This window comes from Ahaetulla prasina, chromosome 3 (genome assembly GCF_028640845.1).
Source record: "Ahaetulla prasina isolate Xishuangbanna chromosome 3, ASM2864084v1, whole genome shotgun sequence".
Classification (NCBI taxonomy): Eukaryota; Metazoa; Chordata; class Lepidosauria; order Squamata; family Colubridae; genus Ahaetulla; species Ahaetulla prasina.
The window spans coordinates 117,563,231-117,586,796 of record NC_080541.1 but is presented as its reverse complement, the minus strand read 5'-3'; the positions used below and the strand labels follow the sequence as shown (position 1 = coordinate 117,586,796).

General features: G+C 39.9%; 1 protein-coding gene across 3 annotated transcripts in view; it reads right to left on the bottom strand.

Moving 5' to 3' along the window:
* Positions 1-1,818: 1,818 nt before the first annotated feature.
* NUF2 (NUF2 component of NDC80 kinetochore complex) overlaps positions 1,819-23,566 on the bottom strand; it is a 42,128-nt gene continuing 20,380 nt past the window's right edge. Inside the window, exons 10-15 of one of the 3 annotated variants that reach the window (XM_058178178.1) lie at positions 9,082-9,219; positions 7,051-7,191; positions 6,028-6,203; positions 5,173-5,308; positions 4,522-4,666; positions 1,819-2,763 (exon numbers count right to left, since the gene is read on the bottom strand). In XM_058178178.1, the coding sequence (XP_058034161.1) occupies positions 2,720-2,763; positions 4,522-4,666; positions 5,173-5,308; positions 6,028-6,203; positions 7,051-7,191; positions 9,082-9,219 (780 nt within the window). In that variant the 3' untranslated portion in view covers positions 1,819-2,719. Of the gene's footprint in view, positions 2,789-4,521; positions 4,667-5,172; positions 5,309-6,027; positions 6,204-7,050; positions 7,192-9,081; positions 9,220-23,566 lie in introns of all 3 variants that reach the window. The other 2 variants (XM_058178179.1, XM_058178180.1) reach the window with 2 other exon arrangements.

Genomic DNA, 23,566 nt, shown 5'->3' with positions numbered 1-23,566 from the left:
TCTTCAAGCAGTCTCCATCAGACACACGATGTCCTTGAATACGGAATGTTGTTATGACTAACTTTCTACCGCTCCAACAACCCCCCCCCAACTTCCCCAGCTAAAATATGTGGCAGTTAAGAAGCAAAAAAGAAAATTGTCTTTCAAAACTGATGCTATTTTCATTTTAATGTTTATTTATTTTTCACATGTTTGAACCTGGTTCAAACTTTCACATTACTGTCAGTGTTATTTCATATTATGCTGATTTTCTTTCAAGAAGTTCTAATCAGGATTAGATACTGTATATCTAATTGTATCCTTGTATTGAAACTCAAACCTACAGATTCAAAGAAAACTCACTCATAGCTGTTCTCACCACTGGCCATTTCAGAGATGCTGAGGCGGCTTTCAGTTGCTTTCCTTGTGCTAAATTCCTTCAAGGAAAAGGCATGGAGGTTTGTGATGCTGTTTCTGTTGCCATTTAAAAAATGTTGTCATATGCAATAAAAGACTGGGTGACAGTTGTGATTTCTAAAATTATGTGTATCTTTTTATTCTTGGGATACTGTAAGTGGAGCAGTTGGATCAAATTAAGCGGGTTGGGAGAAGATATAAAAATGATCAGTGGATCTGGTTATCAGAGGATGAGATTTCTTTTGAACAATAATATCAGGTAAATGGGGGATTGGCATTAGATTTCCTTCTGTGACAAAATGTTCAGTGACAGAATGTATGGGATACCCATGAAAGTGGCATGTGGAAGACTGGATGGAGGCATTCGGAATGAACCACTGAGAAAGGCAGAGAGACCTAATTGCAACATTAGCTGCATAGGTGGTGGAATTGGATCTCCAATACTATTGGTATTGGAGATTTGAAGACAACAAAGGCTCAGTGTGAAAATGATTCAAGATTCTATTTTCTAAAAACATTAGACCATAAGGTCTACTGTAGGAAAAGATAGAGAGCAACAGCAGAAAGTTTTTTGTTTTTTTTAAACCAGGCATGGGATGAACTATAGACAGAAGTGGGCTGCTGCTGGTTCAGACCTGTTTGCCCAAACCGGTTGTTCCAATTTTTTCTGATACTGTAAACCAAAGATGCAGTCACGATTTTACACTAGCAACCACTTCATCTAATAGCCAAGTTTCTAGTCCCAATTGTGGTCACTAAAGACTACATTCTTATGTAACAAAGATTTCCAAAGAATCTGCAAATTCAGAAGCCCTATCCTGCATAAATCCAATGGAGCAAGCACATCACTCAGTTCTATCAGAACTTACTGAGATCCTTGGGAGAAATTGGCCACAAACCTTCACTTAGGAATCTATGGACAACTTAATATGTTGTTTTAATAGCAATTCTTATGTCTGTTCAAAGTTGGTTGAGTTGTCATGGGGCAGATTTATGTTTGTTCTGACTGGCCAAAAATAATTATATAGCCAACATTAAAAGTAAATATTTGATAGTGCAACAGTGTCACCTAGTGGGCAAACATAGGATTTCTTTTTTTAGCAAATATATTTTGCTTATTGAAGCACCCTATCTTTCCAGGAAAGAATAAAGGCCTGGCTCTCTGGAGAACTACTGATATAGTTAGTATGATTGTCTTCTTACATTGCAGCTGTAAACTGTCTAACCTAAAAATCACAAAGCAGGATCCCCCACTTCAAGTACGGTTTTACTGTTATTACTTATTTGAATAAGGCAATTGTCTATGTATGCAATCACAAAAACATTTGAAAACAATTATTGTTTTATCAATTACAGTACTTCATTAAAATGAGTAAAACAATGACTTTTTATGGACTTTTATTGAATATAAATCTAATCTTTATTAAAATGCTGAATTTGGGATTGCTAATTAATATTGAGCTAAAGATTCGTTTAGATACAAATAACCATTTTTATTTAAAAAATCCATGCTATATTCTTTATAAACACATCACCATTAATGCATCAGAAAGAGATTATCAAATTTGTTTTTATTATGTAGAAAAATGAAACATGTAGGTTAGTGAGTCTTAACTTTTATTTTTTAGATTTCTAAATCATCATATGTAAACCCTCGATCAGAAGTGATGCCAGTGGGCATTTTGGCTCATGCAAGTAATTCAGAAGATGTTCATAGGACCCCAAATTTCAAGATTAAAAATTCCTAGCTGAGCATGTTGTGCTCACTCACTCTGCAAAATTCTTGTAGGATTTAGTAATCTCCTGAGATTTGGGTTGTTAAAATAATTGGTGCTACAGGAACTATTTACAATAGTATGCATAAGATCTCAAAATTCAAAGAATTCAATGGCCAATATTTGTTGCTGAAAATTCAAGTGATTTTTTAAACAATGTGATTAAAAAGAACCATTCTAACAGAGAAAATGTTGGGTTAGGGTTTATAAACTTTTAGATTCACAAAACTTTATTATATGACTGAAGAAAATTTACAAATAATGACCATCCGTAAGATACTATTATTATCCAATGGAAGCAAATTGCATCCCGCAATTCTATTCATTTAAGAAAAAATTAACATAATGGAAAACAGAAAATAGTCATTTGATACTTCAACAGAAATTTGTAAACTCTACAGTTCTTGCAATTAACAAGCTATTCCATATTTTTAGAACAAGAAAATGATGTAAAATAATTAGAATTACACTATCAAAAAAGTCCAGTTAATTGAGCAATTTTGTCTTCTCTGGATGATATGTAGCTGTTCACTGTCCTGGCCAGATTTTCATGATATTTCTCCAACCCAATCCTCAAGCTGAGGTAGATCTCCTTAAAGACGTAGAAGATCAACAGACTTTATTTTTTTATAAGAGACATGAGATCTACACACACACACACACACACACTTAAGTGATATATGTACTGGATCATGGTGTGTACTATCTCCATGACTGGCTTGTGGCAAGGGATGGGCTGCACCTTACAAAGACTGGAAAGAATGTTTTCAGAAAATTAATGGCTCAACTTATCAGGAGGGCTTTAAACTAAAATTGAGGGGGGAGGGTGACCAATATTTAGGATCTCCAGGACCTAATTCCAAGCAAAAAACCCTAGAAAGCAAGTCAAATAATGAAGTAAGGAGGGATGGGAAGGAAGACAAACACAAACACCAAACAAGAGACACAGGAAGCATTCCCAGAGTCAGACATAAAGATCTCAAGTGCCTATATACAAATGCACAGTCTGGGTAACAAACAGGGTGAACATGAACTATTAACACATGAAGGTAGATATGATATAATTGGAATAACAGAAACTTGGTGGGATGAAACCCATGACTGGAACATACTGATAGAAGGATACAAACTCTTCAAAAAAAAACAACCCAGACCCCATAAAAGAGGAGGTAGAGTTGCACTGTATGTAAAGGACCACTATATTGCTACAGAAATGCATGAAATCAAAAACGAAAATCTTCTAGAATACATATGGGTCAATATAAAAGAAAAAAAGAATGACATGGCCATAGGTGTATACTATAGGCAACCCAATCAAGCAGAAAAAATATATGTCCTTTTTGCTAACCAACTAACAAATATATGTAGGAAGCACACTACAATGGGGGACTTCAATTACCCTAACATCAATTGGAAGACTAATTCTGCACCTTGAGAAATCAAATAACCAACCTAACCAACTTAGCTGACAACTTTGTTGTCCAAAAGATAGAGGAGGGAACTAGAGGGACAGCCATACTGAACTTAATTCTTACAGAGAAGACAGAGGGAATTGAAACTGCAGGAACCTTGGGTAAGAGTGACCATGTCATACTAGAATTCAACATAACACAAACAATAGAACATAATCATACCAGTCTTAGATTTTATACAGATTAATAGATTTGGAAGGGATCTTGTAGGTCATCTAGTCCAACCCCCTGCCCAAACAGGAGACCCTACACCATTTTGACAAATGGCACTCCAATCTCTTCTTGAAAGCCTCCAGTGATGAAGCACCCACAATTTCCAAAGGCAAGCTGTTACATTGGTTGATCATTCTGTCAGAAATTTTTTCCTTATTTCTAGGCTTAATCTCTCCTTGATCAATTTCCATCCATTATTTTTTGTCTGGCTTTCAGGTGCCTTGGAAAATAGCTTGAACCCTTCCTCTCTGTGGCAGCCCCTCAGATATTAGATCACTGCTATCATGTCTCCCCTGGGCAGGGGGTTGGACTAGATGACCTACAAGATCCCTTCCAGCTCTATTAATCTAATCTAATCTAATCTAATCTAATCTATTTTTCATTGTTAAATACAAAAAACAGACATTTGCTAAACCTATCAAACCTCTTTTATTGTTTTAAAAAATGTTTGGGATGAAAGTGCTCAGAATCTCTTCTCATCCATATAACTTCTCAAGGTACATTTTGGCTGAGGACTGCCAAGGAGTTTTAAATAACAAAATGGGTTTGTTAAGCAATTGAAGGTTATACTGCATAGATTTGCTCCCTTCAAACCTTCCTATCTACATAAAAAAACGCAAAAAGAACTGTGTCAAGTGTTTGACTCCTATCTATTTTATCTGTACCTCCAGGAATGCTAGTGCCACATGAAGTCTTGTGCAACACTTTTTCTATCTTTGTTCTAGAGCCATTTAAGGACTGGCTGTAAATGGATTGTGAAACCTTAAAAACACCAGCCATTGCTATGCGGTATATCATTCTGGAGTTGATCTGTAAATAGAAAACTGTACTGTAGTTGTTCATTTCTAATAACACTACTAACAATTTGACTGAAAATATTTTCCATTTTCATTTAAACATTTCCCATCTGAAATTATATACTTATAACCAGAATATCAGCTTCACCATAGAATTGGCTCAGAATATTTAACCACGCATATACACATACAGTATATGGTAGGAATATATACATACTCTGTAGTATCAGAATTCAATAGTGCTGACTTCCTGGATAAGTTGTTAAATGATTTTTTTATTGCTGTGCTGTTTAAATCACATTTGGGTATTATACTACGCTAAGCACTCAGAAAATGAATGCCTGGATAAGGCCGGCCAATGTTATTCAGATGATAGCTGCCCACTTGGAAGGATCGGTACTCTCTCTCAATGTCTGCAGGGAGCGAAGCTTTCGCTCTGCAGATGATATTAGCAGGCTGAATAACATCATGCCTGAAGGAACTTTAACATCAGCAGGAGTGTCTGTTGTACTCACTCACCTTCTCTTTCACCTTCTCTTTCTCAACATTGTCACTGAGCTGTTGAATGGCACCTTTGAGTTGCATGATTTCTGTGTCTGTTGCTGTCAGTTTTTCACAGACAGCTCCTCTCTTCTCTTGAAATTTATTGCAGCATCTAGAAAATATTTTTACTATTTAGAGGCACCATCCATAAATTAAGATTTAATTAATCTTTTTATGCAGAAAAAAGTCGATCACAAAAATTAAAAAGCTGAAATGTTATGGTTTGTTGCTTAATGGTTGAAGGCATTCCTACTAAGTTCCATTCCTTCTATATAATTTGGGATGGAAATTTGGGAAACACCAACCAGCCCTAATTCTCAAAAGCAGACAAGACTGGAAAATGGTGCAGTTCCTTCTACTCTGTATAGTGGGGTGAAGAAAAGAGAATGGTGCCGAATATTTCTGCATAACAAATCCATATTTACTGATCAACTCAAGTATCAGGTGGCAATAAAGGATAGTTTTTTAATCTCTTAGGAATGTTATCTGAATACAGCACTACCTTCTGTTATAAATATTGTCATGTGTCTCTATTGATGACAAAACTGTCTAGGATCAAGCATCATTTCCCATATTGATTCAGGAATGGCAAAGTTTTTACTAAAGTTGTTGTCATGAAGTTACTCCATTGTTACTTTTCTCAGGGAGCTAAAGGAGAGAAAAGCAGCATGAAGTTCAAACTATACTGACAGTTGTGTCTTCAAAAATATACCTATGTACCAGAAAGCAGTATATTTTAGTGTTTTCTTCAAATTGCTAGTTTTGCATTGTATTAAAGGTGCTGGCAGAATAAGCAGAATTAAACAATGATCTAAATGCCAATATTCATACTCAGTTATCGCCTGTTTCTGCAGCTCAGTATTCTCATATATCTTTTTAAGTTTGATTTCAAGAGCAGCAAGTTTTTCACGTTTAACTGTGACTAATCTCTTCAATGACATTTCTTCCGTTTTAGCATTCTTGAATCCACTTTTGCTATTCTCAGTCTGGTCCTCTAACGTTCTGATCTGAAAAACAAGTGTTTTAGAATGCAAGTAACAGACATGTTATTAATTAGCAAAAATATTATTTCAAATGCTATAGAGCTAAATAAATGCATCCTCTGAGCAACGCACATTTAGTAAGCAAATTTACTTTGGAAAAAACGTTTTTGAAAGAGGTGTAATATTTACATAATATTCTTGCAAAGGAAAAAAAATAACGAGTATATATAGACATTTATTATTGTTTCCCCAAGGTTACAAAGACTGCTTTTCAAATGTTTTTTAGAGTTGTTCTATTATGGGTTCTTAAAGAAATGTGCTATTCTGCTCATAACAGATTGGTAAATGAGCTATTTATGCAAATATGAAAATTCATGCATTGTGGAATAAGTATCTATTACCTTGCTAAGAGTTTGTCTGGATGAGTTGCTGCTAGTAAAACTGGGGGTCTCAGGCAAAATCTTACCTCTACCTCAATGTATCTTAAATATGATTTTGTCTTCCAATCATTTTCTGCAGGGCTATAAGTTTTTTTTCCCAGTTCAGATTTAATATAAATTGAGAACAATGGGACTAGGTAATGGGTTTCCATTACTTCCCTTGGCAAGAACTTGCTAAACTTCATCAAAGAATATGCATTTCTCTTTCTCTCTCTCTCTCTCTCTCTCTCTCTCTCTGTGTGTGTGTGTGTTCATGTACATGCCTACTTTGAAACAAGGAAGCAAAAAATGTCTTGTTTCCTTTATGAGTCCCCTGCTAACGCTGTGCTGAATCCACAATTTATTTCAGACTATATTCTACTAAGAATGAATACCTCAAAATATTTTATCAACAAGTGCGATAGATGATATTATATTTCAATAGCACAAACCTGGGCCAATATATTTGATAGCTTATCCATATTTGCTCCTTGTGTTTGCATTTTTTTCCTGTAAAATTGGACCTCCTGTTGACACGATGGAAACATCTCTACCAAGTCTCTATAAGATTCATACTTCTCAATTACTTCTTGCTTTATAATAAAAGAAATCAGAATTGAGGAGATTGGTACAGATAGAGCTGCAACATTCATAATATACCTATAGCCACATGCAACTGTCTAATCAGTCGTGTTCCAAATCTAAACTACTAAAGGTAAAGGTTCCCCTCGCACATATGTGCTAGTTGTTTCTGACTTTAGGGGGCGGTGCTCATCTCCATTTCAAAGCCGAAGAGCCAGCACTGTCCGAAGACATCTCCGTGGTCATGTGGCCGACATGACTAAACATAGGCACAAAGAACACTTTCCCACCAAAGGTGATCCCTATTTTTTTACTTGCATTTTTTACATGCTTTTGAACTGCTAGGTTGGCAGAAGCTGGGACAAGTAACGGGAGCTCACCCCATTATGCAGCACTAGGGATTCCACTGAACCGCTGATCTTTTGATCGACAAGCTCAGTGTCTTAGCCACTGAGCCATCGGGTCCCTCCAAACTACTATAACTGACAGCAATTCCTTTCTTCAATCTTTTATTTTGTCATTTAAAGTTTTCTACCATGTCACAGGTTATCTTATTTATGATACAAATTTTCAGATACCAAATAACATTTCACATCTCAATCATTGATACTTTATAATCCTTTTTTTCAATTTGGTCAGGTTAAATATCAAGGGGGAAAAAACAAAACATTTTTCGAGTTTTTCTCTATAGAGGTTCATTAACATTTCTGTGCTGCACAAGATAGACATCTGCCTCCAGGGCAGGGCATTATTTTTCTCCATGATAACAACTTTCTTCTCAGTTAGTGCCTTTGTTTTTCCCAGAGATACCTATCACTGGCATCCCATCTTCTAGTTCTATCCTTGATTTTTACAGCTAGAACTCTGGACCCATTTTCCACTTTAACTGGAATTGGCTGCACCCTGGCTTCAAGGAAAGATTTCACTTATTCTGTATTTCTCCTAGATCTTTTGTGCAAACTGTTCAGTTTGAGCATTATATCTGTCTTAGTTGTTTGACTTATAAATTTTGTTATTAAATCAGCTGCAGATTTGCTGCTAATCAAAAGTGGGCAAACTATTTGGCACTATATTAGGCTCTATTGGTGCCCATCAGGGTAAAACTAACAACTGATGAAGGCAAGGGTCTAAGTGTATTTCTGAACTAAAAGAAATATCTATATATCTATATACCTGTCTGTATTTTTACTCTTTTTATATCAGAAGAATGGTAATTATTATGCTCCACAATACTAGAGATTAAAAACGACAAAGCTCAACTATTCACTCGAAAGAAGAGCAAAATTACACTGTTGTTCAATTTTTAAAATTTGGTGAAACAGTAGTGTGGCATTCTGGTGCTTAAGCATTTTGCTTGAGCAAAAGAAAAAAGAAAAGAAAAGAGCCTAGGAGTCAGGACGTAAGAGATCTTGGCAACAGAGAGCAGGCTGCTGTGTAATGCCTGTGGCATTACTGCTGCAAACCTGTCTTCACAACAGTTCCTTTGATGGGTTTATCTGAGCTGAAAATAAATTAGTTCAAATGATGAAGAGCTAAATATTTTGGGAACCATGGTTTGGGAACAATACTAATCCTGAAGTACAGCTGAGTGGCTTTGAGGACATGCATTTAAATATTTCTGTAGACACAGAAAAACTAAAACAAAGTTGAGACAGTTGTCAAATTTTGTACTAATGATACCTTTTCACTGGCTTTCGTTATTACAAATATGTAAGATACAATCAACTGCATTAATTTTGAAAAATGTATATTCTTATGAATTTAACTTAATTTTAGGAATCCATAGAAGCTGAAGCTATGGGAGGCAAATGTGACAAATATTGATTTTGTTATCAATTGTAATTGTTATGATAGAAATTGTTATAAAAGAAAACAAAAATGCCCTTAATATTAAGAGTCACCTTGTCTTTTTTAATCTTCTGCTGTGTCTGCTTCATTCGTTCTCTGCAATTAGTGAGTTTCTCTGGAGACTCTGTAATCCTGGACTTCAGTTGCTCTTGTTCTTGTTTTAGATAACAAACTGCCATTTTCAGATCGTTCTGTTTATTGAGAATAATTTTTTTTAATCCTAATACTTTCAGTAGTTTAGAATTATTTGACTATCAAATAAATCTTAATTAGCTAAATTTTCAGTGTTTGTGTATACATTTTGGAGAGAAGGAATAAGAGCCCAACACATAGTCATTGCAGAATAATTAATAAATTATCCTGCAATAATAAATTGAAGGACTGTTAATTTCTCCATAGGAAATACACAAAAAGCATGCACAAAATAGATAGCAAGGCATTCTTAAATATAAAGTTCTCTATTTAACCAGATTTAAGATTGCATTTTCATTGCATTGCACACTTTTATATTTAAATATTTTGTCAATATTTTTTCTATGGATTTAGAAGCTGGAGAGCGTTGTTGCCAAAATCAATTACACTTATTTATCCTTTTACACTAAATTGCTGCAGTTTCTTGTATCTTTTTGTTAAGAGACTTGGAGATTGCAGCACACATTCTCAAATGCATAAAAGATTCTATTGAGTTGGCCTCCAAGCTTACACTCATGAACTATGTTTGTGCTCTTGTGCAGTCTTTATTGAACATAAGCCCTTATAGAGAGGTTGGATGGCCATGTATTACAGATGCTAGTAGTGAATTTGAACAAAAAATTGGATTAGGTAACCTGTAAGATCAGTTGCAATAGTCTATAATGACGCTGTCAATGGTATGTTGTGTCTGTAATTGTTTGATGTGTTTGCCACAGGTTTTCATTCTTCAAGGGTTAAAGGAAGATTTGTTGTTTGATGAACAAGTATGAGTTTGATTCTGTTCATGATTACTTTTTTTCTGTTATGTATACTAAAGAGTAATTATGATAAATTTAATTTACATTTTGGATGAATGTGGTTCCTAGGGTCAGTTAGTCCATCTGATAGAATGCAAATAGCTTTTTTTGCCAGCCACCCAGCATCAGGCTGCTGAAAAGGAAAAGAAAGGAACCCATTTCTTTCAATACTGGGATAGATGTTGGAAGAACATGATTCCTCTCTAGTGATCATTAGATGGCACCAAAGAGTCAGTATATTTTGTTATGTCTTTGCTATCATCTAGTGATCCCTGAGAATTTTGCAACTTCAAAATTCTGTTGTTGCAATATCTAGGACTTCCAAAACTGTTCTGGATTCTGGACTGACAAAACATGCATATGGTGGAACAAGAACTCAGTCTTGAAGTTTCCAGTACCTTAACCACTGCACCAAACTGGTGTAGCATGGAACAGGCAGTAATGGAAACTGCTCTATTCAAAAACCAGTAAGTTCAGAATAAATGTAAAGTGGGAGTATTTGCAACAATAGTCTCTTGGGAAGCACTAGAGGGATAAAATTGTTACCATCAAGGTCAGGACAAACGTGCTGACCCTACCCCTCCCTGTCATCTGCAGAGGATACGTGAAGCTAAGCATATTTATTTAGTTATAAGAGCCACTATAACTCTGAGCAAGTTAGCTCAGAGTAAGAACATGTAAATTCATTTTATCAATATTAATTTTTTTTGTCCTTGCCCTGCACTTCTTTAATATACATGGGGGGGGGGGGTTGGAATGAAATGCAGTTTGGTAACTCTAATTTACAAGACAGGGAAACCAGGCAGCATGTAGAATAATCTTGTTTCTTATTCATCTTCATGATGGGGAAGAAATTGGGCGTTGGTTCTTACCTGATACGCCCTTTCTCACTCTAAAGTAAACAGCAGTCAGGAATGGGTTAAGTCTGTCTGTTAGCTGATGGACTGAGTCTGCAAAAACTATTAAGCCATGCCTCTTCCTGTTGCTTGCCAGCTTTTTGACGAAGGCATCGATGTGTTGAGCTGTGAAGAGAAAAGAAGAAAGTCCTACCGTCCCCAACTCCAGGGCCGGACAGCCTGAACTCGGGCAGGGCTGACTGCTGTTTACTTTAGAGTGAGAAAGTCAGGTAAGAACCAACACCCATTCTCCACCAGGAAGGAAACAGCAATCAGAAATGGGACATATCAAAGCCGCATGTCCTATCGGGAGGGTGAAGTCCGGATCTGTGGTCCCTAATCTGAAAGAACCCTCTGCACAACCCGTCTGCCAAATGCTGCCTCAGCCAAAGCAAAAGTATCTAACTTGTAATGACAAACAAAAGGAGAAGGGGAAGACTAAGTGGCCGCCCTGCAAACTTCCTCCAGTGAAGCCTGGATAGCCCAGGCTGCTGAAGTAGCCGCACTTCGGATAGAATGGGCTGTGATGCGTCAAGGAACAGGGAGAGCCTGAGCCTCATACGCTACAGTAATACACGCCTAATCCATCTGCCCAGTGTAGAGGATCAAACTCTGCCACTGAGAGTAGCTGGCTGAAATGAGACAAAAAGAGACTCCGTCCTCCTTAGAGGAGAAGTCCGTTGAACATAGATGCGGAGAGCCCTCTGAACATCTAAAATATGCCAAATACGCTCCAAACGGTGTGAAGGCGCAGCACAAAAATTTGGCAAAACTAACTCTCGAGCCCTATGAAACCACATGTTGATGGGAAGAAACGTAGGGTCCAGGCATAAAACCACCCTGTCTGCATGGAAGACACAGAGGTCTCCCCAAATGGACAGAGCCGCCAGCTCAGATATGCACCAAGCAGAGGTGATGGCTGCCAAAAATGCTACCTTATAGGAAAGATATTTTAAACTAACTTCCCAGAGAGGTTAAAAGGGATCTTGGGCAAAGGCGTTTAAAACCTTGTTCAAGTCCCATGTAGGGAACCGGTGAACCACAGTGGGGGCAGAGATTAGTCACACACACCCCGGAGGAATTGATGAACCACTGGATGTTTGGACAGCGATTCCCAGTTTCCACACGTCAGAATGGAAGAAAGAGCTGCCACCTGTCTCCGAAGGGTATTGGGAGCCAGACCAGCCTCCAAACTCTCCTGTAGAAAGTCCAATATGTGAGTCACAGAAACTTCAGTGGGAATCAGACCCCCTTTTTTGCACCAAGTACAAAAGGTCCTTCAAGTAGCATTATAAATACGCTTGATGGAATTCCTGTGGGAAGGTTGGATAGTAGCAATGACCCCAGAAGAAAAATTGTCAGCCCTCAGTAGGCTCTGCTCAAGCGCCAAGTGATCAGTTGGAGCCACTGAGGGTCCAGGTCAACTAACACCTCCTGGAAGAGGGAGATCCTGTCCTGCGACAGCTGCCAGGGGCGATTTGCTGATAGAGTCATGAGATCTGCAAACCATGGCCTTCTGGGCCAATGAGGGGCCAGAAGCAAGATCTCTGCCTTCTCTTCCAGAACCTTCCGGATGACCCTGGGGATCAGGGGAGGAGGAGGGCAGGCACACAGGAGTCCTGATGGCCAGGGGCTCCGCAGAGCATCCACAGCTTCCACCTCCTGGCTTGGAAAATGGGAGAAGAACCTTGGTACTTGACAGTTGTCCCATGTGGTGAACAAGTTGACCATTGCCCGGCCGAAACGTGCTGACAGCTCCCAGAACAGAGATAAATTCAAGTGCCACTCCACTTGATCTACTGATGTCCAACTGAGCCAGTCCGCCTAGACGTTTGCCACTCCCGAAATGTGGTCCGCTTGGATGGAAGTGAGATGAGACTCTGCCCAGAGGATCAGCTGTTCAGCCGCTTGCATGAGAGCCAGGGATCTTGTCCCTCCTTGGCAATTTATGTGGGCCTTGGCAGCCACGTTGTCCATCAGAACCAAAACGTCCTTCCCCGACACCAGGTCTGTGAAACTCTGGAGCGTCAAGTGAACAGCTCAGAGCTCCAACCAGTTGATGTTGTGTGTCAGATCCTCCAGGGACCACTGTCCCTGAGTCATGTGGGAGCTGAGGTGGCCTCCCCATCCGAAGAGGCTGGTTGTCGTGTCCCACTCCTCCTCTGACAGCCGGGTGGGGGAAGTCCGTATCAAGTGTGGCTACAAAGCCTCTGCAGCTTTGCCAAAGTTCTGTCAGAGTTCTCAGGGCAGGCAGGAGACCAAGATGTGACTTCAGCAATCCAAATTAGACTTTGCCTGACTCAAAGAATGCCAGAAACAGATCCTTTATATAGGCCATGGGGTGTGGCTCCATGACTCAGCACTTATCCAGGCCTGCCCCTCCCTTCCTTTTGCTGACATCGCCTCTCCATTCTCCGGAAGCATGGATCTATCCACTGCATCGTTTTGTCCCCAGCTGCCGGCAATTCCAGCTCGTGGCTGGCTTCAGGTGCACATGCTATCGGGGGGAGGTTTGTTTGCTCGGTTTGTCCGGGCATGGTGCCAGGGCTGGGGGCTGGAGGCATGCCAGGACATTCTTCTGCACTATCAGTCTCTGGCTGAGATAGCAGGAGATAAGAGGGGCCCGGCTGCGGAGAGGGGAGCGAGCGAGGCACAACACTGGTGTTGATAGTTAGGATGATGCGGTGAGGCTTCTGGAAAATGTGACCTTGGGCAATGGCGTCTGAAGTCCACCAAGAGAGGGATGCCAGCACTGCTGGCAGAATCACCACTCATGTAAGAGATGTGTTCTGGCAGGATCGTTGGAATGGAAGTAGGAACCACTGCAGAGCCCTGCTGTGGAGACAGGCCCAAGGAATGATGCCAAAGTACAAGACCACCTTTCCCAACAGTTGAGAGAGAAGAAAAGGATGTGCGATCCTCCAAAACGCAGGTTACCAGTTCCTTCAGACTGGCCTGGCAGTCTGGCGGCAGGTACACCCTTGACTCTACCATGTTGATTATAGCCCCTAGATGGAGCAAGCGAGTTGTTGGGATCAGATGACTTTTGGCTCTGTTGACGGAAAACCCGTGGTCCTGAAGAATCTAAACAGTGACCTTCAGGTCCTGCCAGCCTGGGATTCTGAGCTGGAGTGGATGAGGATGTTGTCCAGATAAAACTGTATCTGAACTGGGAAGGTCCAGAGATGGCCTACCAGGGCAGCCATCAGTTTGATAAACACCTTCAGAGCAGAGGACAGGCCGAAGGGTACTGATGTTTCCCCGCATAGTTAAACCGGAGGAATTTCCTGAACCCTGGATGGATGGGGACATGCAGGTAAGCATTTGTGAGATCCACCGATGTGAGGAGGTTGTCCCTCCTGATGCTCTCCAAAATGGTCTTGAGAGACTGCATCTTGAACCTGCAGTATATGACATAATGGTTCAAGGATTTGAGATTGAGAATCGCCCGCCAGCCTCCCGAGGACTTCTGAACCAGGAACAGCCAGGAATAAAATCCCTGACCATGTTCCACCACTGGAACTGGTTGAATGGCCTGAATGTCCAGTAAGTGTTTGATGGCTGATTCCATAAGATGCCGTCTTGCCCGTGTGAGACACGGGACAGCAGACAAAAATCCTCGGGGGTTGGAGAGGAACTCCAGGGAGAGGCCTAACTTTACCATCTCCCTGAACCAAGAATTCGATGTGGAATCCTCCCACTAGTCGGCAAAGAGAGCCAACCGGCCCCCTATTGGAGGATCGGATGAACAGTCATTTGCATCATCGATAGGGGCGACCCCTCCTGCCCCGAAAGGACTGTTTGGGAGGATAACACTGCCTGTCTGTTCTGTCTGTCCTGACAGTGGTTCTGTCTGAAAGAAAAGGGTCTCTGCGAACGTTGTCCCCCAAAACCACCGTCTGCTCCCTGAAAGGAAGAAGGATGAAAATAAGGCCTTGGACAGGCCTCCACCCATCTGGTCATTAGGCATCTTGCATTTGTCTTAAGATTCCACATGAATGGGGTCAAGAGATTCACCAAATAATTTATCCCCTTTATATGGGGAGGAAGCCAAACACCACTTGGTCCTAGCATTGGCTTGCCACTGGCGAAGCCACAGGAGGCGACGAGCTGTAATAGCAGAACCAATGGCTTTGGCAGAAAAGTGAAACGCAGTTAGCATCGCATCGGCGGAAAATTCCATTGCAGCTATGATCTTGTTGATATCTTGTTGGGAGCAGGTGTCAGTGACTGGCAGACAGTCCTGTAATTGATGTAACCAGAGCAATGAAGCCCTTTTGAAAACGGATGCAGCAGAAGCCAACTTGGCCAACCAGGCCGAAGCCCGATGACTCTTGACCAGAGATTGTTCCGATCTCTTATCTTCCAGATGTGTTCTCTGGAGGACCTGGTAATGAGGCCTGTGAAGATAGTGCTACCACAAGAGGGTCAACTACTGGAACCTGTAAAGATTTAGTCATATCCGAACCAATGTTATACAAACATTTGTCTAAACTGCTGGAAATAGGAACCGATCTGGGAGAGACCCACTGACGATGCACCAAATCCAGAAAGAGTCTGGGAGCCAGAGCCTCTTCAGACTCAACTGTGGGTTCTACAAACAAGGGATCCACAGGATCAGCCAGATCCAAAATAGTACCAGGAATTGACTGAACTGTGCCCTGTCGGATTGCCACCTTGGCCTTGTAAAGCAAAGACCAGAAAAGATGAGGCCAGAAAAGGCCAACAAAGGCTGGCTGGTCAGGCATAAGATAAACCTTCATCCTCTGAAAGCTTGCTATCACGCTGCACCTCTTCCCCTGAGAGGGAGACCTGGCTGGAAGAAGCTGTGAAGCCTTCCAGACCTTGGAAGGACCGAAAAGCTCCTAGGTCCTGATGGCTATGGTGGAAATAGACAGGAGAAAGTATATTTTAAAAAAGGAGAGAAAAGAAGGCAATGGGAAAAGATTGTGGGGGGAAATTAAAAGAATGGGGAAAAAATGATTACACTGGGATTAACAGTGACAGAGTTAAATTAGATAGGGGAGAGTATTCCTCAAGGAAGAAGAGAAGAGGAGGAAATGGGGAAAGATTGAGGGGAAAAATCAAAAGAGTAAAAAGTAGAGAAAGGATGTGGAAAGAAAGATATAAAAAAGAGAAGAAAAAGAAGATAAGAGAATGGGAGAAAGGAAGGAAAATATTATAAAATGGAAGTTTGGAGAGTTTGAAGGAAAATGGTTAAAAGGGAAAGAAAAATGAATAGTAAAAAAGAAGTTAAAATAGATATAGAAAGCGTATGGAAGAAGTAAATTAGAAGAAAGATATAGATTATTGTAAAGGAAGTAGATGAATTGTGAAAGATATAATGGGATATGTTTTATTCGTTTGAAGATGCATGGAATTGGAAAGAATTACAGTGAATGGTAAATAAATAAGTTTTAAATATAGAAAAGAATAAAGAAATTAATTGACATTAAGTTATAAAATTGAAAAAAGTAAAAAAAGGGGGAAATACATTGTTTAAGAGAAATATACCAGCAGATAAAATGTGAAAGATAGAATGGTTTATAGGTGAAATAATTGAAACCGATGTAAAATGAAACAAAATTGAAATGTTAGTAAATGATGTACCTTAATGTAAGAGAAAAATTAATTATTGTTGAACTGGATGCAACAAGTTAAAGAAAATAAGAGATGGAAGCTTGCGATTACTAAAGAGTGGTAAAGCAAAGATAGTACAAGATGAAAATGTTAATAATTAAAATATATGAGGGGAATTCTGAGAAATAGATTCAATAAATGGGAAAATTGGGGTTGTCTGGACACCATAACGGAAAAATCAAAATGAATACAGCAACGGAGAGAGATAAGAAGGAGGAGAGAGCTAAGAAAGGGAGAAGGAGAGAGAGAGAGAAAGAAAGGGAGAGGAGAGGAGAGGAAGAAAGAGAGGGGAAATAAGAGTAGGAGAGAAGGTCAGAGTGGAAGGGAGAATGGAGGAGGGGTAAAGGAAGGGGATGTGGAGAAGGAGTAGGAGAGGAGAAAAGAAAGTAGGAAGGTTAAAAGAAGGAAGAGAGAGGATAAGAAAGGGAAGAAAGATTGCTGTAAAATGGAAAAGATGAAATGGAAGAAAGACAACCCCAAATATATTTGAATATATCTTGATAAAAATTGCATTAGCTAAAAAAGAATAAAGAAGAATATATGTTAGTTAAAATGCAGAAATTTGAACTTGAGGGCGAAAGATGTGGTTTATATAAATGAGCATAGAAGCATTGAGATTGTGATTAAAATATGGTGAAATAATATTTTGGCAGAAATTGTAACTGAGTAAAATATATTTGGATATGTTAAGTTAAAGGATATAAAAGATGATATCATCAATACTCTGTTCATAAACAATATGCGTGTGTATGGGGGAAATTAATAAAAATTAATTTAAAAGAAAAAGAAAAAATAAAGCTAGTAAAAAAAGGCAAATTAAATAAAAAGGAAGTTTTCCTACAGGAAAAAGCAATCATAAATGGACAGCTCGAATAAACACAGATAGACTGAGTCTAAGGAGCTAGCAAGCAACAGGAAGAGGTGTGGCTTAACAGTTTTTGCAGACTTAAACCACCAACTAACAGAATTAACCCATTCCTAACTGCTGTTTCCTTCCTGGTGGAAAATATCATTTTACATTCAGGGCCAATTTCCTTTCTGATAAATACTATACTGGATTTTTATTGAAAATTGTAGGCCAGATCTAAATGATACTGGTGGGTTTCATGAATTACTGCCATTTTAATGCAATGTAACTTGTGTTGAAAGAGTACTCTATTTCCCTATATGGTGTGGCACTATAGAACATGCTATTCATGATTCACAGCAATACTATAATATAGTATATATAACATCCCTCATTTCTATCACAAAGAGATGGCTGCTTTAGAACAAATCAGATCTACCAAATTAACCTGCGATGTAAATGAAGATGACAGATTTTCTCATAATTTTAAAAGTCCTTTTCAATGAGCATTGTATTGCAGGTGTTTTTCTTGTGTTTGGTCTAGGATTGTAAATAGATTTAAATTGATTGATGGCAGATAAAATAGAACAAAAAAGGATAGATGGAAAGAAAAATTGGTCTATCTCTGTCCATACAGCATTTCTGAACTGTGCATTATGCAGAGGGAGGAATTATTTTCCAAAAGATTAAATTTCAATTCAAAGTTCAGATAATACAAGGAGGTACATCAGAAAATTCTTAAACCTAATGCATACCTTCCCAAGAATGCAAAGCAACTGCATGTTCTAAATAAAAGACTAGGCTGTTTCAAAAAGTTGCAAACTGGTATTACATGCACACCCTTACATGCTTTCAACTCTCCTTTTGCCTTCGAATCCGAAGTGCTGGTTTGTGATGTATGAATCAAAGACCTGATGTAGTCTTCAAAAATTGAGGAAAAATGTGTTTTGCTTGATGCACAATGCAAATACATTGTGCCTTGAAGCTTACCTGAACCATTCTAGAGAGGACAATGTCACTTAAGCAAAATGGGTGGAAACAGGTTTTGATAAAGAAAAAACAAAGGTGGCTTAAGAGACAAATAAGGCAATGCTGGTATAACGTATCTGTTTTTCCTCTCCTTCCCACCCTAAAATACCTGTTACAACAAACTCTGGAACCCAACAAAAATGCATTTTAAAAATTTCTTTAAAAACAAAACATACCTTGATCTGGGCAGGGTATGCCTGAACTCATACAGAAAGGCTTGCACATCTCTAATGGGGAGGAAAATCTCACTTCAAAAATGATATAAGCATGAAGTGATATAAAATTTCACAGACTTGAGCACTGGGCCCTAGCTAACAAGATGCAGTTCAGTGGAGGGAAAAGTAAGGTCCTGCACCCAGGGAGGAAAAAAAATCAAATGCACACGTATCAAAACAGGCTGTATCTGGCTCAACAATAGTAACTATGATAGGGATTTAGGTGTCCTTGTGGGCCAGCACTTAAGTATGAGTCAGCAGCAACAGAAAAAGCCAATGCAGTCCTGGGCTGCATCAATAGAGGGGTAGCATCAAGATCACAAAAAGTGATAGTACTGCTGTGTACTGCATTAGTGAAGCCACACTTTGAATACTGCGTCCAGTCCTGGTCTTCATGAAACAAAAAGGATGCTGAGACTCTAGAAAGAATGCAGAAAACAGCAACACAGATGATAAAGGCTTCGGTGGCTAAACCGTATGATGAATGGTTAAGGAAATAAGATATGTCTAGCCTATCAAAGAAAAGGATTAGGGATGACATGATAGCTGTCTTCCAGTGCTTGAGGGACTGTCACAAAAAAGAGGTGTGGACTTATTCTCCAAATCACCAAAGGACAGGACAAGAAGCAATGGATGTAAGATCATTAACGAGAGATCCAAATTGGAACTAAGGAGAAATTTCTCAACAGTGAGAACAATTAACCAATAGAACAGTTTGCCTCCCAGAATTTTGGGCATACCATCACTGGAGGTCCTCAAGAAAAGATTGGACAACCAATTAATTTAACCAATGTTAAAGCAAACCTCTTTAACACATTCTTTGGCTCAGTCTTTGTTAACAGTGATGGCTCATATCCGACTTTCCCAAATCGTACTAACAATGAGTACAACAACTTAACTCATATAGATTTCACAGAAGATGTTGAAAAAGCTCTTCGCAACCTGAAACCATCTTTATCTATTGGGCCTGATGGTCTATGTGCATACTTCTTAAAAAAACTTTCAATAAATATAGCAGAACCCCTAAGCATAATCTTTGATAAAGCTTTCACGACTGGTTCCCTTCCCAAACTTTGGTCTCTAGCCACAGTCATCCCTATCTTCAAAAAAGGAGATCCCAGCCTAATTGAAAATTACAGACCAATCTCTCTATTCTGCGTCACCTGCAAAGTAATGGAATCTATCATCAACCAATCCATTACCCTCCACCTAGAAACAACCTACTCTCTAATAAACAATTTGGTTTCAGAAAAAAATTATTATGTAACTTACAACTTCACTGCAAAAACATGTACTACAAACCTTGAACAAGGCAAAGCAATAGATGCAATCTACATAGACTTCTGCAAAGCTTTTGACTCAGTAGTACATGATAAACTTCTCCTAAAACTAAAATCCTACGGTATTTCAGGACCTCTTCACAATTGGATAAATGCCTTCCTGTCAAACAGACAACAAGTGGTCAGAATTGGCAATGCTCTATCAAACCCTGTTCCTGTCAAAAGTTCCCCAAGGCAGCGTTCTTGGACCAACTCTCTTCATACTATACATAAATGATCTCTGTGATCTTATCTCAAGTTATTGTGTTCTCTTTGCTGACAATGTCAAACTATTTAACACCACCAACAATACTTCTACCCATCAAAAAGACCTTGAATTTCTATCTGATTGGTCTAAAACTTGGCAACTCCAAATCTCAACCAGCAAATGCTCAGTCTTACATATTGGGAAAAAGAACCCTAACACTAAGTACAAGCTTGATGGACATTACCTTACAGATGACCCCCACCCTGTTAAAGACCTTGGAGTTTTCATATCAAATGATCTAAGTGCCAAAGCCCACTGCAACTACATAACAAAAAAAGCTCTAAGAGTTGTAAACCTAATTTTGCATAGCTTCTTTTCCAAAAGCTCTACACTTCTAACCAGAGCTTATAAAACATTTGCTAGACCTATTCTTGAATACAGCTCACCTGTCTGGAACCCATACCACATCTCAGACATTAATACAATTGAACGCGTCCAGAAATATTTTACAAGAAGAGTTCTCCGCTCCTCTGAAAAAAACAAAATACCTTACACCACCAGACTCGAAATCCTAGGATTAGAAAACTTAGAACTCTGCCGACTCCGACAAGACCTGTGTTTAACACACAAAATCATCTATTGCAATGTCCTTCCTGTTAAAGACTACTTCAGCTTCAATCGCAATAATACAAGAGCAAACAATAGATTCAAAGTTAATGTTAACTGCTTCAAACTTGATTGCAGAAAATATGACTTCTGTAACAGAATTATTAAGGCCTGGAACTCACTACCTGACTCTGTAGTCTCTTCTCAAAATCCCCAAAGCTTCAACCAAAAACTATCTACCATTGACCTTACCCCATTCCTAAGAGGACTATAAGGGGCGTGCATAAGAGCACAAAAGTGCCTACCGTTCCTGTCCTATTGTTCCCTTTCATTATATCAAATTAATACTTTTGCTTATATATATATATACATATATATATATATATGTATATATATATATATATATATATATATATATATATATATATACACACACATATATATATGTGTGTGTGTGTGTGTGTGTGTGTGTGTGTGTGTGTGTGTGTGTAGATCTTTGGTTATTCGGGTTTTCTCCCGCGTAAAATTGGAAGTGTCTTGGCGACGTTTCGACGAAGCATTTTGTTCTGGAGATCTCCAGAACAAAATGCTTAGCTGACGAACAACACTTAAAAACCGAACTAGACACTCTCACTAACGTACTAACATCCAATGGATTCCAAAGAAATAAGATTACCAAGCTAATCCAAAAAGAACCCCCCACTAAAATCCAAGACAGAGAACAAGAAAACGGCACAGCCCTCCTCCCATATATAAAAGGCCCCACAGACAGAATCAGCAAGATCCTCCACAAACACAACATCAAGACAGCATTCTGCACAAACCGAAAAATATCCACCATCCTAAGAAACCCCAAAGACAAAATTGAGTTAGAAAATCAAGGAGTATATGAAATCCCATGCACTGCCTGCCCCACCACATACATCGGACAAACCAACAGAAGAATAAGTGCACGCATTGAAGAACACAAGAACTCAGTCAAAAAAGAGGAACCAACTTCTTCCCTGGTCCAACACTTTAAAGTCACAGGACATGATATTGACTTTAAAAAGACCAGAACTATCGCCAAAACCGACCACTTTAACAACAGAATAATCAGAGAAGCCATTGAGATAGAAAAACGCCCATACAGCCTGAACAAACGAGATGATACCTCCCGCCTACCAGCCATTTGGAAACCTGCCCTTATTGACAAACGAGTCCCTAACACGAGGAATGACACCAGACCCACACTCACGAGGTCCACACAGGATGTCACCACCGCACATCCACCCAGAAAGCAGACCCAAACCCACACTGATCATGAAGCACGACCAAGGACCAGAAGCCAGACCGCAGCTGCAACATTAGCCATTTCAAACCCCTCCAATCCATACATGCAGCAGACTGACACCCACTATGAAGATGTAGCACGACCACAAAGCCAAACAACAGCTATGCAGCTCACCAGCTCAAATCCCCCTGCAACACAGACTAAATTGAGCACAACCAAGCCCCCACCCAAACAGGACACACCCCCAGCCAATCAGAGCACAAAAAAACCTCCATCCAATCAGAGCACAGCCAAGCTCCCACCCAATCAGTTCAAACCCCCACTAGCAGTTAAAAGGAAGAAACAGCTGCGATCACACATTGCTCCCAGAAGCACGGCTGAAGCCTGAAGATGACGAATGAGACTTCGTCGAAACGTTGCCAAGACATTTCCAATTTTACGGGAGAAAACCCGAACAACCAAAGACACACACACACACACCCCCACACACACACACACACACATATATATATATATATATATAGGTCTTTGGTTGTTCGGGTTTTCTCCGTGTAAGATTGAAGTGTCTTGGCGACGTTCGACAGTCTCATTCGTCATCTTCAGGCTTCAGCTTCAGTTTGGGAGCAATGTGATCGCAGCTGTTTCTTCCTTTAACTGCTAGTGGGGTTTGAACTGATTGGGTGAGCTGGCTGTGCCTGATTGGATGGGGGTTTTCTGTGCTCTGATTGGCTGGGGTGTGTCCTGTGTTGGTGGGGGCTTGGTTGTGCTCAGTCTAGTCTGTGCTGCAGGGGATTTGAGCTGGTGAGCTGCATAGCTGTTGTTTGGCTTTGTGGTCGTACATCTTCATAGTGGTGTCAGTCTGCTGCATGAATGGATTGGAGGGTTTGAAATACAATGTTGCAGCTGCGGTCTGGCTTCTGGTCCTGGTCGTGCTTCATGATCAGTGTTTGGGTCTGCTGGGTGGATGTGCGGTGGTGACATCCTGTGTGGACCTCGTGAGTGTGGGTCTGGTGTCATTCCTCGTGTTAGGGACTCGTTTGTCACGAGGAATGACACCAGACCCACACTCACAAGGTCCACACAGGATGTCACCACTGCACATCCACCCAGAAAGCAGACCCAAACCCACACTGATCATGAAGCACGACCAAGGACCAGAAGCCAGACCGCAGCTGCAACATTAGCCATTTCAAACCCCTCCAATCCATTCATGCAGCAGACTGACACCCACTATGAAGATGTAGCACGACCACAAAGCCAAACAACAGCTATGCAGCTCACCAGCTCAAATCCCCCTGCAGCACAGACTAGACTGAGCACAACCAAGCCCCCACCAACACAGGACACACCCCCAGCCAATCAGAGCACAGAAAAACCCCCATCCAATCAGAGCACAGCCAAGCTCCCACCCAATCAGTTCAAACCCCCACTAGCAGTTAAAAGGAAGAAACAGCTGCGATCACACATTGCTCCCAGAAGCACGAAGCTGAAGCCTGAAGATGACGAATGAGACTTC